Here is a 22,909-nt window from a genome sequence, read left to right as displayed (position 1 = left end):
CAAAATCACTCGAAAATCAATTAAAGACGACTTGCTAACAGTATTGTCACTTTTGCATTTAAGTTACATGCAATTATACATCATTAATGCTTCAATGGAAGTATTAAAGAGATAAAATGGCAACACAATTTTTTTTTATTTAGCCCAGACAATTACATTTTGCTGCTTTTTACATTTTATATGATTTAATAGGCATTATAGATGAACAATTCACTTTAAACATTAAAATAGGAATTAATTATCCCAATGTAGCTTTAAGTTAGTTAGTTCTCCCATGAATTTCCCTAGGCTGTGGTAGGGACTTAGACTATGCCTATGGTAGGGATTAGCTTCAGAATCCTTCTGAGGAACAGTTAGTGTACTCTGTAAAGTGCTGTGGAAAATGTCGGTGCTATAATAATAATTTACATGTTCCCTTAGTGAACTTTTAGTATTATAAAAATGCCCCCAAAAAAATTATTATAAAAATGTGACAAAAACTTCAGAGGTTCCTCTGAACATTATTGGGTATTTGAACTGAGCATAGGTACATGTAAAATTTTCTTCTGTAAACTGCTTTTTAAACCTGTTAATGAATAATTAGTTCAATTAAGATACAGTGCACTTCATACTGGGAAAATGCTTTATATAAAAAATTACTTTTGTTCATTTTTGGTCCCTGTTTGCAAGCCAATATCAGCTTTATAATTATATGTTTTTTTCTGAGGTTTTCTTGTGAAGGCAACTAAATTATTATTTACATATTATATAGATAACTGAAAACATTTAATAAAAAAACACATTAAAAATATAGTGATGAAAGTTACATATTTGATTAATAATTTAATAAAATACTTTGTGCATTTTATAGTGTCATTTGCCATTAAGTATATAAATTGTTTTGGTTTATCATAATACCATATATCAAAAATATAGATACAATCCATATTATATATACACAGTATTATCTATCCAGTATAGTATTTTATAACACTATTCATAAACATGATACTATACCCCACGGGGACTTTTAGTAGGGGTTTTACTTTGAATACCTTTGCATTCATTTCTGTGCACTATTTTATATTGTGTACTTTCAAATATCAGTTACGTAGTTTTCATTGTGTGCTATTTCTTTTCAGTCTTGCAGCTGCCTTCACAAGATCTGGCTCAGAAATTTCATGTCCCATGCATTACTTCCAGAGTTTTTCTTTATGAAACTTAGAAAATATTTAGCACGCTAATTTAAATTATTTTGTATGCATGTATTTATATAGAAATACATTTAAATAATTTGGATTGCCTAGTTTTTAGGATTCAATTGGATCTATAATTTTCAGTTTTATAATATTGTATAGAAGTATTATTATTATTATCAATAATTTAGTACTTTATAGATGTAATTATATTATTCATATTCTCATGTAGTTATCATGTAGTTTGTTTTTACTTGGCATTTGAATCTGTTTTTTTTTATTTCTTGCCTTTTTAGAAGCTGAAGAATTGTACCAGAAAAGAGTGCTGACAATTACTGGCATCTGCATTGCCCTGCTTGTGGTCGGCATCATGTGTGTTGTGGCCTACTGCAAAACAAAGTAAATTTTCTTTTTTTTCCCCCATTTTTATTTAACTTTACAATTTGGTTCTGGTCATCAAAAAATGTATAGACTGTGCAAATCTGAACATACATTGTATTTTTGTCAAGACTGGCTTTTCTGTATTAAAAATATGTATAGATTTGTTAACTTTTGGAAATGTTATCTCCTTCATAAAGCATACAGAAACACATAAAAAGTAGGCAGTTAAAATCTGACTGGACTGACAGGTTTTGGGCCAGTCTATCTCTTCATGGGGATTATCAGGGTTTTCTTTGTTTTCAACAGCATTTCCTGAACAGCAGTTGCAAAATCTAACAAAATAGTGTGCAAGAGAGTAGGAAGGCTGACTGGTATCTTACTATTTTGGCAGTTAAACTGCTGTTCAGGAAATGATGTTGAAAACAAAGAAAAACCCTGAGAATCCCCATGAGGAGATGGACTGGCCCAAAACCTGTCGGTTCTGTCAGATTTTAACTGCCTACTTTTTTGCGATAATGGTCCTTTACGTATGCTGTGTAAGCTTTGGGTTTTAGTACTTTAGTCTTAATGATATGCTATATATCTCACAGTCATGTTTTCTATTCTTTAGTGGAATTTATCAACCACTGGAGTGAATTTTACATCTTTTGAACACTTTCTCTTTACCTACATCTTTTTTTTTTCATTGTTAGTAAAGGTTTATAGCCTATTACACATACAGTTATATTTGATGCAGGCATTCCAGGAAATTATCATTGGAAAAGTGAAATAACCTAGACATTTTTCACAAAGTAGAGCATTTCCAGCTCTGAGGGATTTTCTTTCTCTGCACAGACCCATCACCAGACCTTGCCCTCATACTCAATCTGCTCCTTTCTGAGAAGTGCAGGGAGCAGATGGGCAGGGTCAACACTGTTTTCACTGAATTGGGCATGCGCCCATCTCAGCTCTATATGCCTCCTGTGAATGATGAAGGGATAGGGAAAGGAGTATGTACTTACCTTCTGTTCAGTCCAAGAAAGCTACATCAGCCAGCCATGTAATAAGATGAACTTAATACATTTTACATTAATACATTTTACAATAAAACATTTTGCAGGCAAACACTCTTAATTTGTAGTTTTTATGTCTTTTATCATTAATGTACTGATATTTGTTAAATACTAAACATATAATCTTACATTTATGTCTAGGAAACAAAGGAAAAAGTTGCATGATCGTCTTAGGCAAAGTCTTCGCTCAGAAAGGAACAATGTGGTAAACATGGCAAATGGCCCACATCATCCAAATCCACCGGCAGAAAATGTTCAGCTGGTAAATGTAGGTTTATGTTAACTAGTGTCTATATGTATAAGATTTGTTTAATGAACATCTGTCATTATGTCATTTCTGTCAATGACCAAAAATGTACCACTCTACTTTCATCAACGATTCCCCAGATACTCTGGCTCAAAAAAACTTTTGACTGATGTCACGTATGTAGGTGCAAGATGACCCTGAGATTCTCATATTTCACATTTGCTATATAACAAGCAGCACTACTTAGCAAGACAGGGGAGTTAATTCAGTTAGGGATAACAAGCATACAGGAAATGGGAAATTTCTCTCTATAACAGATTTTTACTTTTGACTTATGGAGCAGAAGCTGAAAGTCAGTCAAGACAATGCATACACATTAACAAAGCCAATTGATAATATTGCTGGTGATACAAAATTGTCAGATTGTCGTAAAGGGTCACTTAAGGCAAAAAAAAGAGTTTTACTCACCTGGGGCTTCTACTAGCCCCCTGCAGCTGTGCCGTGCCCACGCAGACTCGCTCGGATCCTCCTGTCCCCGCCGGCAACTACTTCTGGTTTCGGCATCAGGCCCGACAGGCCTGGGAACGCAAGTGATTCTTGGCCGCAATACCGCCCTCTATATTGCTATTGCGACCAGGAACGCAAAAAATCACTCGCTGAAACTGGAAGTAGCTACAGCCAGGGACAGGAGGATCCGAGCGAGACTGCGTGGGCACGGGACAGCTGCAGGGGGCTGGTAAAAGCCCCAGGTGAGTAAAACTCTTTTTTTTTGCCTTAAGTGTCCCTTTAAGTTTATTATTTGCAGATCAAACAAAGCAGACAAGGTCCTCTGTCTCCTCCAGATACAGGGGAAGCTTCCCAAAATATAGATCTGCAATGGAATGTTATCTTCCTAGCTGTATTTGCTGCTTTTACCAAGTTGAACCAGACATCTTTGATGATCACATGGATGTCTCTCTGAGGCACCTTTAAGCTACAGTCACCCTGGTCAATTGCAAAAATGCATTTCGTTCGGTACTTACTTATAAGGACATTGACCTAACAGCTTTATTGGACAGCACTTGGGAAAGTTAGTGCTAGACATCTGAGAATGGAAGTTACTGTCAAGCATTGGTGAGGCGAGGTTAGCTTGAGGGAGAGGAGAGGTCAGTGTTAGGCATTGGAAATTAGAGGTATTAGGCATTATAGAGGAGAGATTAGTGTTTGTCATCCAAGAGGGTGCTTAGTGCTAGGCATTGGATAGAGGAGCTTAGTGTAAAGTATAGAAGAGGAGAAGTTAGTGTTACCTATCGGAGAAGAGATTAATGTTAGACATTGAAGAGAGAGGAGGTCATCATGAGTAACTCTTAGTACTACTGCATCTCTGCCCTTCAGAAAAAAATTGAAAATAAATGCACATAGTGTGAATGGGGCCTCAGCATTTTAAGTAACTTGCAAGTTGCTATGTGGATTCTAAAGGTAAAAATTATGAAAATAGAAAACTGTTTTCAGAAATAATTGCCTAGACTAATTCATTGCTTAGCAGTGAGATCCGTGGTAACAACTGCTGAATTCCCAGTGGTACTTTGGTTAAACATTTAAATTACAAGTTTATTTTACACAAATTGTCAAAGGTTGTTTTATATTATTGCAGTAACGAATAATGTTAAATCTTATTAAAGAGTGTGTATATATTTTTAGATTTTTTTTTACAGAAAAGGTTATTTTATTTGTGACTAAGTGTGTAAATACATTTTCTATTTTATGTATTCATACAGCAATATGTTTCCAAGAATGTTATATCCAGTGAACATGTCATTGAACGGGAGACAGAAACCTCATTTTCTACGAGTCATTATACATCAACAACGCATCACTCAACAACAGTTACACAAACACCGAGCCACAGGTCTGTGTGCCTTTTGTTTATTATTTAGTAAAATTAGATTCATTTTAAAACATGTAAAACTGTTTCTTTTAATTTTGCACAAATTCAGCTTGAAAAGGACAGACCAGCATTGAATTTCTTTATATATGTGCCATGCAGCTTTTTTCTTCTACCATAAGCAGAGGTGTAACTACTGGGGGAACAGCCCCTGCTGCCACAAGGTGCGTGTGGTTATAAGGGGCCCACAAGTACTCCCCCTCCCTCTTTCTGGTACAGGCCTGCCTTACAGGCCTGCCTTACTTATCAGGTATTGTGGTCATACTTGAAGTGGCTGCAGTGTTATGGAGGTATTATGATGGCTATGCTTGTTATATGACCCCAGCACATAATGTAGGCCCCCTGCCATGGAGTCATTACAGGAGTGGAAACATTGGGTTACCCATGAAAGTTTTTAGGGGGGCCCCATGATTTGTATTTATGCCCCTAACCACGTGCAAAAGAAAAATGTTCTAAAAAAAAGAAGAAGAAAAGAATAGATATAAATATAGTATGAGGGAAAATACACTATTTTTTATTATTATTACCTATTGCACTATTATTGTTGCATGTTCTTACTCAAAAAAGCACACACTGCAATATCCAAATTCAAAAGAACTCTTATTCCATCCAATGTATAATTGACCTTATTTCTTTTAGTACACTTATACTAATTCTGTAAAAGGATGAATCAATACAGACCATTGGGCTTAGTTCAACTGTCATTTAAACATTAGTTTGAATGCATGTTAAAAGAGGACAATTTCAGGTCGACTGTAGAAAAACTGCAGTTTGAAATAAGTGAATCAGTTGAAATAAATAAATCAGTTTTTATAGGTGTATATGGACCTTTGACTTCAGTTCATATTGATGTCAGCAAGTTCCTACTTATTATACACAGCAGCCAATATCTTCATTAAAATATTTTCACCCAATTACCATATAACTGCAACCATTATAAATTATAACTATTAATACACTATAAATGTAAATTAACCACTTTACCCCCGCCCGTACGAATTTCTCCGTCCCTTTTTCCATCCTTTAACCCCCAGGGACGGAGAAATCCGTACTTTCCGCGTTCCCGACGCTGTCCGCGCTCCCGCTCGTAAACACGCCACCCGCCGCTAGTAAACACGCCGCCGCCCGCTCGCCCGGAGATCAATGAACGGGAAAATCCATTCCCGTTCGTTGATCTAAGCCCCACAATGATCCGCTGCTCTCCTATGGGCAGCGCGATCATTGTGAAAAAAAAACTCACGTGTCCAGCCTCTTTATACTTCCGCCAAGCTTCCGGAAGGAAGCTTGGAGGTCGCATTAAAACAAAAAGTTACTGTGGCCATCTTGTGGCCAAATAGTAAACTACACCCTACACAATATTTCACATACAAATAAATGATTTTTACACAAAAAATTAACTCATTACCTCCCACACTCCCCATTTTTTTTTTTGTAATTAAAAAAAAATTAAAAAATTTACAATTAAAAAAAATGCATAAATAGTTACCTTAGGGACTGAACTTTTTAAATATTTATGTCAAGAGGGTATAACACTGTTACTTTATAAACTATGGGCTTGTAATTAGGGATGGACGCAAAACTGAAAAAAATGCACCTTTATTTCCAAATAAAATATTGGCGCCAAACATTGTGATAGGGACATAATTTAAATGATTTTATAACCGGGACAAAAGGGCAAATAAATTTTATGGGTTTTAATTACAGTAGCATGCATTATTTAAAAACTATAATGGCCGAAAACTGAAAAATAATTATTTTTTTTCCCCACATTTTTCCTATTTTCCCATTAAAACACATTTAGAAAAAAATAATTCTTGACATAATGTCCCACCTAAAGAAAGCCTAATTGGTGGCGGAAAAAACAAGATATAGTTCATTTCATTGCGATAAGTAATGATAAAGTTATAGACGAATGAATGGAAGGAGCGCTGAAAGGTGAAAATTGCTCTGGTGCTCAGGGGGTAAAACCCCTCAGTGGTGAAGTGGTTAAAAAGGCACCATAGTGACAAATGGCCAATGTAGTAAATGATTCAGGATACCCACTTTTATGCTAATTACCCTGGTTACAGAATCAGAAACACTTCCTATAATTAAATATTGTTGTAAATTTAGTCTGTAGCCCTACCCTCCCAGTGATGCCTAGCCTGGGCTGTTTAGCAATGCAGAATACCCCCCAAAAAAATTTCAGGGAGACCAGTTATTATTTGTACTAGCTTTGAACCACTGAGTATACAAACATTCCACAGAGCTGCACCTGACAGCGCTTAAGATGTCACCACCTGGGATAAATTTCATAATGTAAATCAGGGTGCTTAAAGATTTTACAATGGGCAAACATTGACAAAATTATTTACAAAAGGCTTTTGAAAAACAATGTATTTATTACCTTACTTTCACTACAGTTGTTTTTAAATACAAAATGTAATTTCTTAAATAAAAAAGTTTACTATTTAATCTGATCATTGCAATGGGAGGATATCTGAAAGGCATGTCTGCTATTAATTAAAATAGCATGTAAAAACAACAATAAACAGCATAATGTCAGTACACTCTGTTATGCCTGATATGAATTCTAAGCATTTATGTTTTAGAGGACTGATAATGGGTGTAATCCACATAAAGTATCAGTAGTGCGGGACAGAGTCATGCAATTGCTTAACATTTATTCTACAATACAGTATCAAAAAATCCTTTGCAGCCCTTAAAAATGCAAAGTGGCTCATTGCAGCTTTAACAGACTGTAGAAATTGCTACTTAAATGAGTACACCTAGGCTTAGCTACCCTACCCTTTCTTAAAGGGATACTGTAGGGGGTCGGGGGAAAATGAGATGAACTTACCCGGGGCTTCTAATGGTCCCCCACAGACATCCTGTGCCCGCGCAGCCACTCACCGATGCTCTGGCCCCGCCTCCGATTCACTTCTAGAATTTCAGACTTTAGTTTCAGACTTTTAAGTCTGAAAACCACTGCGCCTGCGTTGCCATGTCCTCGATCCTGCTGATGTCACCAGGAGCGTACTGCGCAGACACAGACCATACTGGGCCTGCGCAGTACGCTCCTGGTGACATCAGCGGGATCGAGGACACGGCAACGCAGGCGCAGTGGTTTTCAGACTTTAAAGTCTGAAATTCCAGAAGTGAACCAGAGGCGGGACCGGAGCATCGGTGAATGGCTGCGCGGGCACAGGATGTCTGCGAGGGACCATTAGAAGCCCCGGGTAAGTTCAACTCATTTTCCCCCTACCCCTCTACAGTGTCCCTTTAATGCTGAAAAATCATCTGATTAATAAATAGTAATGAATTTAAATTGCTGTTTAGGATGCCACTAGCATTTCAATACTAAATTCCGTACTTACACCCTATGGAGTGAAAACTGGTTGAGACGTTATACACATTTGTAGTATGATAACTTCTGAGTAGCCTAGGGCAGTGCTAATTAATCCCAACAATTTATTTACAAGAGATTGCCATCAGTTTTATTTAAAGTAGACCTGTAGGAAAAAAAAAGAGGGCCTAGGGGTACTTGCCTCGGGAGGAGGAAGCCTCTGAATCCTAATGACGCTTTACCCAACTCACTCCCACAGCATGATCCAGCACTGGCAGCCCTGAACGCAGAGCCACAATCATTTTTACATTGCCTGCCTTTCGCAAGTGCATTAGCGCAGTAGAGTGGTCCCAATCGGCTTGGATATTTAGCGGAGAGCCACTTGTGCTCCTGAGTGAGGCTAGCTGATCCTCGGGGCTCCCAGCACTAATTTAATTAAAGGGAATCTAAAGTGACATGATGATATAGACATGTGTATGTATAGTGGCAGGCATACAGTACCTATGCTGTGCTCCTTTTCTTCTTTCCCTGTCTGAAAGAGTTACTAATTAGTTATGCAACTTAACTTTTCTCCACTCTGGACCCAGTAGAACTACAGCGTTCTACACTGATAAGGAATTACAGCTATAAAATACTTTCCTGGCAGTGAACTGGGCTTTTGAGTACAGGGTATACTGTAAATAAAAAGGTCAATAGTACATACAGTATACTTGAGCTCTCTCAGACACAGGGCAGGCTGTCGTTGAGCTGAAAAAAACAGTAAATCTACTTCTTTAAGTTTTTAAGCATAACATAAAACTGGGGGATATGTAAAAGTCATTTTTAGGAGTAGGAGAATAAATACAATTGTTTATCTCATCAGTTTATTCTCACTTTAGGTTCACTTTTAAGACAAGGTTAATAGATGGAAATAACAGTGTGCAAAAGACTTATTGAAAACACTACACTAACACCTATGTTTATTCTATTTATAGCTGGAGTAATGGTCAGTCAGAAAGCATCATTTCAGAAAGTCACTCAGTTATCGTGACATCGTCAGTAGAAAATAGTAGGCATACAAGTCCAACTGGACCAAGGGGGAGACTAAACGGTATTGGAGGCCCTAGAGACTGCAGTTACCTTAGGCATGCTAGAGACACACCAGATTCTTATAGAGATTCTCCCCACAGTGAACGGTAAGTGAAGATATTTTTGTTGTTGTTTTATGATGCTTTCTTATAAAACTATATATATTGCTGATTAAAATCAAATCTTCATAAAAACAGTTTTAGTGTTTAATAGTTTTGCATAGTAAATGCTTTGTTTATTCAAATAAAAAAAACAGATTACATATAGAAATTATAGGCATACCTAAAATAGTTTTAATGAGCCATGTTTTCATGCTTCTCATTATTATGCAAGTTAAAAACACCTAGTGAAGTTTGTTTATACATGATTTATCATTTATAACCCCAAAACTTAAAGAAAGCCTGTAGGGAAAAAAACTCCCCTATGAGCTACTCACTTAGATGAGTACCCCATAAGGGCATTTTTTCCTTTTATATGTACACTGTAAAATATACCTGAAGTAAGAGGAATATTGGGGATGGGGATGCCATATTTATTTCCTTTTAAACAATACCAGTTGCCTGGCATCCTGCTGCTCTCTTTGGTTGCGGTAGTGCCTGAATTGGACAGCTGAAACAAGCATATCCAATCAGATTCAATTAGAAACATCTGATTTGCATGCTTGTTTAAGGTCTATATCTAAAGCCTCATACACATGCCTGACTAAAGTCGGCCAAGGTGGCCGATAATGACCACCTCAGCCAATAGTCAGGCATGTGTACAGAGGCCCCCAAGCAGTGATGGCCACTCTAAAAGCCCAGGGGAACGACCCCCACCCACTGCGTGATGTCACACACATGGCACTTGGTCATCCCACCGCCCCCTTGCATAGCAACAGAATGCATTGTCAGCTACAAAGCTGACACATTTCTGTACAGGCCAGCCCAGCGATGTTGCTCAAGGGTGACATCAGTTGTTAGGTGTGTATTCACCAAAAGAACATTAGAGGCAAAGTATCAGCAGGACAGCCAGGCAATTTGCACTATTTAAAAGGAAATAAATATGGCAGCCTCCATATCCCTTTCACTGCAGGTGTCCTTTAAAATTGCAGGACTTACGCGATTTTGTAGCTGCAAAGGTTTCAGCATGATTAAAAAGTGCTGCCAGCTTGCCCCAGGCCTAATAGTATTACAAAGAGAAGAACTCAAGTTCAAGCATCCCATGAATACAACTGAAGAACCCCTGAGGGTGTATATAGCACACACTGAGAACCTAGGTGGTTGATAACCTAATACAAATTGTACGTACTTCACTACTAGAAGTTATTTTCACTTTATGGACCAGAGCTATTTTGACATATTAGCCCTATTCATACAGTAATAGCTTTATCCCTTCATCTGACACTTGAGTATGTGTGTGTGTGTGTGTGTGTGTGTGTGTGTGTGTGTGTGTGTGTGTGTGTGTGTGTGTGTGTGTGTGTGTGTGTGTGTGTGTGTGTGTGTGTGTGTGTGTGTGTGTGTGTGTGTGTGTGTGTGTGTGTGTGTGTGTATATATACATATGATTTTTTTCCTGAGTACAAACTAGACTTTTTTAAGCTGTATTTCTTAGACCCATTGTAGTTTTAAAATAGAAAGTGCTACAGTAGATACAAATAGTAGTATTTTTTAAAACTATGACAAAAAGGTATATTTTTGCTTTTTTTTCTGTGAACTGTAACTATAATTAACCATTTTCACAGTAAAAATGGAGGAGAGATTAATAGGAATGGTAGCTGGTTGTTTTATAATGTAGGATCACGGTCTCAAAGGTAGGTGTGAACAGAAGAGGTGGCTAAACAGTATTTATCAAACATCACATCCCCATGTTTCTATCCTATTACATCCCTTACCTTATGGTGCCCCATTACATGTGCCCTTTTTGCATGTGTCCCTTTTAGTTGCCCCCATTAAAGTGTCCTCCATTCTTGTGTCTTGTTATAGAGTGTTCAAATATACTGCCCTCTATGATGTGCCCCCTTAAAGTGGCACCTATGTTTCAACCCCTTATATTGGCCCTTATCTTTTGCCCTTTTACAATGGCCCTTTCCTTGCTTCCCTGTATAGTGGCCCGTGTTCTCTTCCTCATTCTAGAGCCCCTATAAAATAGCCCCCTGTACTGTGGTCTTATAAAGTACCTTTTTAATTTCCCCTGGTGGTATGATGGCCCCCCTCCCTCTTATATACTTTTTTTTCTGATGGTTAAAGAGAACCCGAGGTGTGTTTAAAGAATGTTATCTGCATACAGAGGCTGGATCTGCCTATACAGCCTATACAGCCCAGCCTCTGTTGCTATCCCAAACCCCACTAAGGTCCCCCTGCACTCTGCAATCCCTCATAAATCACAGCCATGCTGTGAGGCTGTGTTTACATCTGTCGTGTCAGTCTCAGCTGCTCCCCCGCCTCCTGCATAGCTCCGGTCCCTGCCCCCGTCCCTTCCCTCCAATCAGCAGGGAGGGAAGGGATGCAGGCGGGGACTGGCGTTCTGCAGGAGGCGGGGAGAGCAGCAGACTGACACTATAGAGATAAACACAGCCAGCTCTGACAAGCTGTTTGTCAGCAACGTGGCTGTGATTTATGAGGGATTGCAGAGTGCAGGGGGACCTTAGGGGGGGTTTGGGATAGCAACAGAGGCTGGGCTGTATAGGCAGATCCAGCCTCTGTATGCAGATAATATTCTTCAAACCCACCTCGGGTTCTCTTTAAGTAGCCCACCTCACCTTATATAGTTTTTCCTGTTACCAAAACAGGGAAGCTTGTCTGGATATTCTTAAGAGCCCAGGTATAATGAGCCCTGGTGCTTGCTAGCATACTATGCTCATTAATTACTAAGAATATTTATATATTTGTATCCCAGAAGCTTAGATGAAGTTTCAGAGGATGTAAATATTCTGTTCTCAGAACCTGAACAGGTGAAATGCATATCTGCTGTCAGTCTCTTTATTTTTGCTCTATTTCTTTTATGTTCTTCCTATTGCTTTGTTAACCATTAAAGTGAGTGGAAATCAATCTAAAAAAAGTAATCCAAATACTTACCTAAGGAGAGGGAAGGCTCTGGGTCCCATAGAGTGTTCCCGCTCCTCTCTCAGCCTTGTTCCAGCGCTAGCTCCCCGGTAGCAGTATTCAACCAAATTTCGGAAGTCTCCGTGAGCCTGAGTGCTCCCGAAGACAAGCCACTCCATACTGTGCACACGCGAGTGCCCTCTGTCACGTACTCGCATGTGCACAAGCATTTGTTTTTCATGGAATCAAAATTTAAATGATTGATTTAACTGAAAATAATGTGTTCATACATTATGTTCTTATGTCACATAATATTGAAATATCCTAATCTACATGGCGTGATTTATTTTTTTTCTTTAAAAATGTAAAATATTTTGTATTTTTAATATGCATAAAGACAGCTTAAATAATGAGTTTTCATTTATTAACTTAAGTTCATTCATTAAATATGAATTTTTCATATAGTGAAGGTTTTGCAATAGAATAGAGATTAATACACATTACAAGCACCAACAAATTCCTTTTCTAAACTTTTCACATATCTACTGCACATACCATATACTTCTTTATCCATGCATGCATCATAAGTTCATTTTATTATACATATATACATATCTCATATGACATATGTATACTAACATTGCTACTGTGTTCAATGCAGTATATGTTGATTGAAAATCTTCATATATTATTCAGGTTTATTTACTTTGGTTACATTTTTCCTCATGACCAAACAATTATTAAAATTTTCTTCAATCAAAATCCAATGAGTAAAACAAACTTTTTTTTAATTCAGTTTTTTTTATAAATAAAACATTTTTTCAAATAATACTACTAAATCTTAAAATGTAAAAGTTGATATATGACCACTTTAAAGTTTCCATGATTTTGGTTACAGATTGACCAGCAAACTCATGGTAAACCAGAACTACTAGGAGTGTGTTGTACATTCCAGCGGTTCTGGGTGTGTGTTCAGCTTTCAGGGGCAATAAAGGGCTGATTTGCATATTCATCAGTGATGCACTGTGAGACACCTCATATGCTCACTCCAACATGAATAATCTCAAATACCTTCTGTTTTAAGAAGGCAAATTTCTGTTTACACAGGATTCGGTTAGAGATGATTAGTGTTGTTCAGATTTGGCATTACAGTGTTCGGGACACGGCAACATTTCAGCACCGAACAGCTGGAATGGGTGCATTTCATTTTTCTCCAATATTTCCTCCTTCCAGCTTGCATAATCAACTTGGAACGATTTGCCTCTCATTGACCATCCCTAATTACCAGTTGTATATACATCCAGTATCATTTCGTATGGATAATGTAAACAATTATGAATGGAGTGATTAAAAATTGATGACTTATGGCTGCCAAAGTAAAACATTGCATAGTAAAACAAAATACTGTTCATTATTTTGACATTTTACCTAACTTTTTACTTACTAGTTCGTCAGTTATATATTTATACTGAAATAAAGATAGTAGTTCACGATATATCATCTTTTTTTGTATTTTATGATTTAGGTATGTTTCGGCCATGACTACTCCAGCTCGTATGTCACCTGTGGACTTCCAGACCCCAATATCTCCGAAATCACCTTCTTTGGAAATGTCACCACCAATATCTAGCTTAGCTGTATCAGTTCCCTCTGTGGCTGTCAGTCCATTCATAGAAGAAGAAAGACCATTGCTTTTGGTATCACCTCCAAGATTACGGGACAAGAGATATGACTTGTATTACCACCATCATCATTACAACCAGCAGTACAATTCCTACCATCACAACCCTGCCCATGATAGTAGCAGTCTGCCGCCAAGTCCTTTAAGAATAGTGGAGGATGAGGAGTATGAAACCACACAAGAGTATGAGCCAGCCATGGAGCCTGTAAAGAAACTAGTGAACAGCCGGAGGGCAAAAAGAACAAAACCCAATGGCCACATTTCCAATAGATTAGAACTGGACACTGATACAAGCTCTGAGAGCAGTACATCTGAGAGTGAGACAGAAGATGAAAGAATAGGTGAGGATACGCCTTTCCTGAGTATACAAAATCCCCTGGCTACCAACTTAGAGTCAGCCAGTGCATACCGGCTTGCAGAAAGTAGGACTAACCCAAGTAGTCGATTCTCAACGCAAGAAGAGTTACAAGCACGGCTGTCCAGTGTAATAGCTAATCAAGACCCTATTGCTGTATAAAACAAATAAAACATAGATTCACCTGTAAAACTTTATTTTATATATGAAGTATTCCACCTTAAATTAAACAATTTATTTTATTTTACCAGTTCCTTAAGTAGAAAACAGGAAACATTTTATAAATTAAGTATATGTAAAAATGTGTTATGTGCCATATGTAGCAATTTTTTACAGTATTTCAAAATAAGAAAGACATCAATGGTGCCTTTATGTTATGTTATGTTGACAACAGTTTTTGTATGTCCCAGTGATTGCTGTCCCACAGTATTTTTGCAGAACTGCTCTATCCTTCATATTTTTCTTGGCTTTTTGTGCATTGCATTAATGGTGTCGACTGAATGTATGATTTGCAAGAGTTACAGCAATCAACTGTTTGTTTGTGGTACTGTAGATTCCTGACTAACTGTCCCTGTAACGCAGTACTCATAAAAAAAAAATACTATTTACTTTTGTAGAAGGATTCTGTTGCTGTTGGTAATCAACCTAAGTTATGTCTGCTCTTTGCCAGCCAAGGCTTTGCTTTACAAGTCACTGATCTAATAGTAGATTGAACAGCATGCTACTATTAATTACAGGACAACAGATACTGCAAATAGACAATATTTAATACTTATTGGAAATGCAAATGCTATTGTAACATACATAATGATTAACTAAAAAAAAACTTCTCTGAAGCACTACCATCCTCAACTCAGCTGGTGTAGTTATGATACTGGGTCCTTGGTAATCACAAGGCATCACCCCACTCTCCCATGTAAAACTTTTCAGAGAGAAAATTATGGTTTCATTAAAATAAAAGTCCATGAAGCCAAAAAAGGAAGCTTAAGAAGGAAATGAAACAAAAATAAAGGTGCAATCATTTTTGACCATTTTATGATTGTTTTTACAATGTAATGTTATTTTTATTGTGTGTTATACAGGGTTTACACAAAAACCATTAACATGATACGTTATTTATTCTATAATAAACCATTGACTTAGAATAACCAAGACCCTTTTGATGAAAAAATACTTAGGATGTTTAATTTTTTTTGATAAGGTGAATATGAAAGGTGTAGTATTTTTCATTTCAGTAAGCAAGATGAGTGGGTATCCTATTTTGATATAAAGAAAATGTATTTATTTGAAAAGCACGTTTGCATTATACAGGCTGATAAACTGCATGAGCACCTGGTAGAAATGTGCATGACACAGTGTTTAAATGAGACTCAGTGACTGTTAGTAGCTTCAGTAGTTTTGGATCCATGTTGGAAATATTGCACCTTTTAGAAATCAGAACAATCCTTTTTGTTCTTGTTTAGATTTTTTTTTACATTATCCATTGAGCATGATTCTACCTTTAAACTACCTAATTTCTTGGGACAGCCTAAACATGGTCTTCCATATGCAATGAAAAACACTGGATAGAGGAAATCAATGTGAGTCCATTTGTGTTATACATTCTATCTCTGGTTTCTGTTTTATGGGGGAAAAAAATCATGGAGTAGGCTTCATAGTAACCATTTTCACTGTGATATCCTGGGGAATGATGCTGTTCAGTTTACATTTCTTAATGCCTTCTAAACACTAGAAATGCCCCTTTTGTCTTCAATTGCGAGAGCCATTTTAACATAGCCATTTCTCCAAACCTTAAAAAGAAAAATAAAGACAACAAAAAGCCTTCCTAACAAAAAGCCACACACCTTAAACTCTCACTCTAGTTTTTAGAACTGTTGTAAACAATACCAGAACAAACTTAATGTAAGGGTGTGAAAAGGGTTTGAATGTGTGAGCTTCTGAAATAACTTTTTTTGTTTTTTGTTATTAACTTTTGTCAGCCTGTTGCTTTGCTTCTAAGTCTTTTTTTTTAAAGATTTATGTCATCTTACAGATTTTTGTTTAATATTTAGTGTGTATGTTTGATGCCATGAAAACAGAACATGTTACTTGCATTTGTGGGACTCTCTGCAAAACTGACATGGATTAAAATAATTTGCTTGTTACATACCCGCACCTGTAGTTTTCAAAGTGTATCCCATTGTAGTGCGTAGTAGTAACACTTGCCTCTGCTTTTTAGGCCATATTGGCTAATAGTAAAATTGTATTTTATTAACAAACACTGCAGAGTTATAGTAACAACACAACTGGCACATATCACAAGGTTCAAATATATATGTTTTATGTATTTTTATGTAAATACATATTCATAGACATTTTACTTATTCATTTACTGTTCATTATATGTTTTGTATCATTAGCTTTCTCCTGGTTATATGTGTAAAGAGTTAGAGTATAAAATGAATTCTTTTATTTATATTTAGGTTACTAAGCTAGGAGAGAATTTTCATACAATTTTATGTTAAATGTTTGTATTGTTCAAAAGCCCTACATTATGATATATTTTTTTCGTTTGAGAATGTAAAGTGTTCTCTTTTTCTTTTTAAATAATTTATTGTTCAGAAGAATGTAATGAAAATTGTTGAAAGATACATAAAAAAATTGCAAGGTACTGAAAAAAACTAAACTTATTATCCCAACAACTAAGCAATAAGTAACTGTTGATTTTTTGGGGGGTTGTTATTCTTTATCTGCAAACAAGCTGTGGATGCAATAAAATACTACTATATACACTACAGAATTTTGTGAAAGCCAGCTGACATGACAGAATGAAATATAACCATAATTCAAATTATCAAAAGTGAGTAATAAAATCTGGTGATCCCCATACTTAAAAAAATTCTGGTCATGCTGTGAATCTCTTTATTAATTTGTATCCACTTAGCATGTGAAAATCTGTCTGAATAAATTTTTTTCTCTTTTAGCAACTTGAAAATGTGTGGTTTTCCAAACTGTGAGTTGTTACAAGCTTTAAGATCAACAAGCTGGATAACCATTTTATTTGTGTCTAGACATTTTTGAGGCTTGGTAGTGCACAGACATATATATATATTTAGCAGTAACAAGGCTACTATATATTTAAAAAGAACCAATAAACTGCCTAATCCTTGCAGTATATTATTTATTACTTTTTATTATATTTGTTAAAATATGCATATATGTCAAATGAATTAAAAGCAGGTGTTCATTTACAGTACCTTAGTTATGCTTGGCTTTATACACCTGTGCCTGTGCCATCCATGTAGTCCCTTTTAGGAAACTTTGAACTGACATCTGCAGTATGATCTGCCAGTGCCCACTATTCAAAAGTTTGTGTAATGGAGTGCTATTGCAGTGAAAGTCACATCTTCAAAGTGTAAATTGATTACTAGTGGAAACCTCTTTAAGAAGACCTTGGCTATGTTTTCTGGTATGCTGTGCTGCAGTTTCATTGAAAACAGTTAAGGAAACTTAGGATAAAGGCAAAATGAAAATATTTGGGGCACAGATTTGCAAAGCACTGTACTAAGAGATGAACATTTTACCCTAGCTCAAAAAAATATTTTTTCTCGAAATACTCAGTAAAGTATTGTTTGGATTTGATCCTCTAGTGGATTGTGATAGTAGAAACTGGTGGTAATGTGGCATATTGTGTGGTTTTAAACTGTAGCAGTATTAGTGTCCCATAAAGGAGACTGTTCATTTTCTGTCACTGTGACTGCTTTTATGAAGTTAACATAGATCCACAGGTTTAAACCAAGGGTATTCAAACCTGTTCTGAGGACTCACCAACAGTGAATGTTTTGTGGATTTCCTCCACAGAAAGCAGGTGGGTTTATCACGGATTAAATGGGTTACTAACTGATTAAACTGACTAGCAGAATTTCATGGTTAGAGATCTAAATACTCTGTTAGCGAGTCCTGAAAACACTGTTGAAAATCCCTGATCCAGAGTAAAATGTATACTCCTTACCTGTGTTTCCCTTAAGATCTATTATGTTGCATTAAAAATGCAATGAATGTAACTTATATCACAATCATGTAAACAATCATTCAGAAATACATTTGAACAGATAAAGGCATTCAGCTCCAAAACAGTATATCGAGCAGAGCACTGCCAATACAATAAGAGACTAGTCTCAACTTACAGTATTCTATAACATCAAGGCTTTGTCAGTCTATTATCTGATGTAAACCAATCCAAAGGTTGTACACCAGTGGTCTTTTTGATGGTGGGTGCAGGACCAAGTGGCAATAGTACATCCAATTATCCAAGATAGGGCTGCACACTAGACTTTAAGGAACTGAATTTATTGTTCCATATGTCCATATTAGTACTGTTCCTTGATAAAGGACCCTGCATGGCTCCAAAACAATTGCTGGCAATATGGTTGGTTGTGTATTGGTAATGGAACAATAAACACAGTTCCTTAAAGTGTGGTGTACAGACCTTTCTTGGATAATTATTTGTTATCTGATGCAAATGTGCACAAAAACACTGCTTGCAGCAAAGGATAATTGTGCTGGTCTTACTTTGATGGTATGCAGTCAAGTGACATCTTACATAGCAATTTGTGATCATGAAACTGTTAATGATGTAACAGCGCACAGAACTATTTATAGCTAAGAGAATATTCTCAGAGGTATTTCCAATGTCATTTGACGTTTCAGAATGAAAGACACAATGAACCTAAAACAGAAAAAACAGACATATTTTTACGTGCGAACGCAGTCAATATTGTTAAACCTGCAAAATGTAATCCAATAATGCATGTAGAATATACTATGCACATAACATTGCTGTCAGACTGTTAAAAATGTATATATCGGTTAATTTCTTAATAATATTTCACACTTGCAATTAATTTCAGTATCCATGCTTTATTTTATCTATTTTTTTTATGCGTTAATAATCTGTGTAAACAGAAACAAAGAATTTCGATGTCTACTTTATTTTTAAATATATTCTGCAAATAACATGATGTGCAAGTCATTGTTATTAGATTTTGTGGTTTCAACATGTTCTTCATATAATTCTTTTTTTCACATGCCAACCCGAAGCAGTACTAAAAACATTATAACCCCATAGCAAAATTTTAAACTGCGTTTTATTTTTAGTTTGCACACTGTACATATTTTTAATATTTTTAAAAGATAGAAACTTACAGACAACAGCATTGCAAGTAAGCACATGCAATGTAAACTAAAAGTCAGTACTGGTTAACCTCCTGGGCGGTATGATTATTTACAGATTTCTTTTTTCCAAAAGCGGTGCAATTTTTTTCCAAGCTTTCTGATCCTAAAAATCATACCGCCCTGCACATTCCACACCTCAGATGGATCCAACTCAGAATTACTGCCCTGAGCTGTGGATTTCCATCCCGAGCCTGACTCGGTGTTACCGCTAAAGAGGTGTTAAAGACTGCTTATTGTTTAGTCATTGATGCCAAGATATTACTCTATAAATCCACATTTTTTAGATACAGGGGAATTGATATGAACAGATTTTTTTTTTTTTAGTAACCAAGCAGAGCTTAACTCATTTGCAGCAAGTTGAAAACGGGCTGTGTGCTTGCAGTTTTATTTACTACTCTGTTTTGCCTTCATGTTAAACTAATCTCTTGTTCAGCCACTGCACACTCTTTACTTTCAAAACTTCCAAGCAGTACAAAAGGAGTTATGGCAACATTGATGTTATCTTTGCACTCACATGGGGGGGGGGGGGGGGGCATGGCTATGACTGCTGCAAAACCCTTGCCTCATTTTGCTAAGGAGTGCCTGGGAAATGTTATTTTAACAATCTGTCAGTAAGACAGTAAATAATGCAGCCTTATAGTTTTGTATATAAGTTGAGGACCCATATTCAGTTTTTTTTTTCCCTACGCTTTCTCCTAGGTGATATTATCAATACAATGCCTTTTAATCCACCATCAAGCAAAAAAAATAATAATAATAATTTTGACAATACTTTTTCAGATGCTGAGTGCTGAAAAGTTATTTTAAACAAAAGGTGAAACATTATCTCCTACGAGAAAACTTAGAGGAAAAACTAAATTGAATAAGGTCCTGGGTATGTTTCAAAATTGAGAGTTATTTTTATATCAGCATATATAATAAGCTTTGCTACTGAGTGTTTACATAGAAGTTATCATTGTCCCTGCAGCTGGTCTTAAAAAATAATAATAAAAAAGAAATATACGGCAAAAATTGGTGGGAAGCGTTTTTGGACATGAACGTTATGGTTTCTATCTTTTCAACATGAGTTAATGAACTGGCAATTAAGCCAAAATGTCATGCACCAGTCAAAGCAATTGAAGAAAGAACATTTTTAAAAATATTGTGAATGTATATCCACACTCTCAGCATTATGCTCTAAGGTTGTTACGGTCATGTTTATAGTAAACGCATCAGTAATAACACTCTGCTTTGTGTAACAATGGCCAGTGTATGCACACTATAACACTACAAATTAATACCCCAGACTTGTCAATTTCTCCACCCTGGGAGAGGTTGTTTTTTTAATTACATCTCATACTCAGAAATGGGAGACTGTTTGCTGTGTGGTCCTGCAATGGCCAATACTGGGTCCAGTGATCTTTAATATATCTTTAATATATTTATTAATGATCTAATGGATGAAATACAAGGTAATGCCATTTTTGCTGACAAATTGAACGACGTAAGGTTACGCATCTTGGACAAGCTAATGGCAAATCACTGTGCAAATTAAATGGTATGTCCAAGATTCTCAAAAAAGATCTTAGAAGCTAAGTAGAGGAACTGGATTGAATGCAAAATAGCTAAAGCAAATCAAATACTGGGATTATAAAACAGGAAAAACCATAAATAAAATCACAAGATGCTAGTATACTACTCCCTAAGACTGCATCTAGTGTATGTGAGGCTTTGCTGCACCACACTATAGGAAGGACATTTATCATGATGTTTTAGAACAAGGGAAAAAAAGGACTAATAAATTAAGCAGAGGGATGGAAGGTCTTCTTAATAAGAACAGTTAAACTGGGCTTATTTTCCCTTGAAATAGGATGGATGAGGGGTGTTCTAATTATTAAATAAACCCAAGTGCAATATAAAAGTTAGGCCAATGAGCTTTTTATTACTAGGTTTTGACCTTCACATGGAGGAAAGGAGATTTTGCCACATATTTAGAAAGAGATTCTACACAGTCACAGTGGTTAAAGTGTTTAATAGCTTACCTAAAAGAAGTAGTTATGGAAAATTCTATATTTTCATTTAAAAGAGGCTGGGTAATTTCCTTACCTTGAATGGCATCCTTGGCTATGATTGCTAGCTATGGGAAGATGATACTTTGATAAAGTCAGTTTCTCCCCTGGTGGCTTTCTTTCACCTGGCCTGAGGTGTAGTGATGCGCAAAAGGTTAAGCTTGATGGACACATGTCTTTTTCAACCTACACAATTATGTAAATATGTAACATCTGTCAAGGATTACTCAATGATGGACTCATATTAGATCATACTGCATTTGAAATATTTATTTAGTTTATGTATTTATATGCTTAGGCATCACATTGGGCGTTACAAACACAAAACATGAAGTTTGGTTACACATTGACATCTCTTGCACAGCCACCTGTGATGTACTCTGTAGCACTGTACACATTGAATGTTTGTACATTCTGCAGTGGTTTGCCAAAAACAGTGGAACATTCATCAAAGCTTGTAATATTTTCCTCAAATCTTATTTTACATTTTTTTTTATTGCGATCACTAAGTCAAAATGTATACAGAATTCTAAAAATGCTATGTGGTCCATATGCAATTCATTTTTTTTCTCCTGAGTTTTCTCCTAGGAGATAATTTTTCATCTTCTATTTAAAATGACTTTTCTATTGCAAATGGGCCATGATATCTTTTTATTATTCTATTGCATATGGGCCATTATATCTTCAGAAACACAGATCAAATAGGTTTACTACTTGCTACCTTGTAGTTTTATTTTGAAAGCTGTGAAGTGTACCCATACACAGTACAATAACAATGTTAGATTTTCCCATTTATTCAACCAAAACGAATCGAAACGAATGAAAGTCAAAAATAATCTTTTTTTATCAAGAATTATTTTTCGATAAAAATCTGATTGGACATGTTGGAAAAATATTTATATTTGATCTAATGGAATTATCAAGCAAAATTATCTGATCGAAAAAACATTTATCTCAGAAAAAAACACATATATAATTAGATAAATGCTTGCTCTAATTACATAATATATGTACTGCACTGTCCACATTTTGATTTTAGTGATTTTTCTATAGTTAAAAAAAATCAAAAATCCTTCTTAGGATTTTCCATCTTAACTCTGTCTATCTTGAAGCCAATCTTGACATAATTTCCTCCCTTACTCTGTCTGTGTTTGTATTGGCAGCCCTCCTCCCAGTCTTCAGACACTCCTACCCAGCTTTCCAATAGAAATTGCATTGTCGTGTGACTCTGCAGCTTCTCAGCATGATAAATATTGGCCAATAAAAGAGGAACAGAGGTGTGGAAGGGAACAACAGGAGCAAAAACGGTTTCAGCCAATCAGGCTGCATCAGTTAAGTCTAAGGGAAAAGGAAATAAGAAAAAAAGAAAACCCAGCATGCCCTGGCTTTGTACGACAGATATAGACCAAAGAAGAGCAGGG

The 22,909-nt window shown here is 36.2% G+C and overlaps 1 protein-coding gene and 1 long non-coding RNA gene across 13 annotated transcripts in view; one reads left to right on the top strand and one right to left on the bottom strand.

The window, feature by feature from the left end:
* Positions 1–14,473, top strand: part of NRG1 (neuregulin 1) — a 929,658-nt gene extending 915,185 nt beyond the window's left edge. For 11 of the 12 annotated variants that reach the window (XM_068233688.1, XM_068233686.1, XM_068233687.1 and 8 more), the window contains 5 exons: positions 1,472–1,574; positions 2,750–2,876; positions 4,613–4,743; positions 9,079–9,279; positions 13,716–14,473. In XM_068233688.1, the coding sequence (XP_068089789.1) occupies positions 1,472–1,574; positions 2,750–2,876; positions 4,613–4,743; positions 9,079–9,279; positions 13,716–14,388 (1,235 nt within the window). In that variant the 3' untranslated portion in view covers positions 14,389–14,473. The remainder of the gene's footprint in view (positions 1–1,471; positions 1,575–2,749; positions 2,877–4,612; positions 4,744–9,078; positions 9,280–13,715) is intronic. The other variant, XM_068233685.1, reaches the window with a different exon arrangement.
* Positions 1–22,909, bottom strand: part of LOC137507681 (uncharacterized) — a 34,927-nt gene that overhangs the window by 11,718 nt on the left and 300 nt on the right. The window contains exon 2 of the long non-coding RNA XR_011020478.1: positions 21,526–21,674. This is a non-coding gene — a long non-coding RNA (uncharacterized lncRNA). The remainder of the gene's footprint in view (positions 1–21,525; positions 21,675–22,909) is intronic.

Source organism: Hyperolius riggenbachi, chromosome 1 (genome assembly GCF_040937935.1).
Source record: "Hyperolius riggenbachi isolate aHypRig1 chromosome 1, aHypRig1.pri, whole genome shotgun sequence".
Lineage (NCBI taxonomy): Eukaryota > Metazoa > Chordata > Amphibia > Anura > Hyperoliidae > Hyperolius > Hyperolius riggenbachi.
The sequence above is the reverse complement of the archived record's forward strand: the minus strand, read 5'-3'. Positions and strand labels throughout refer to the sequence as shown.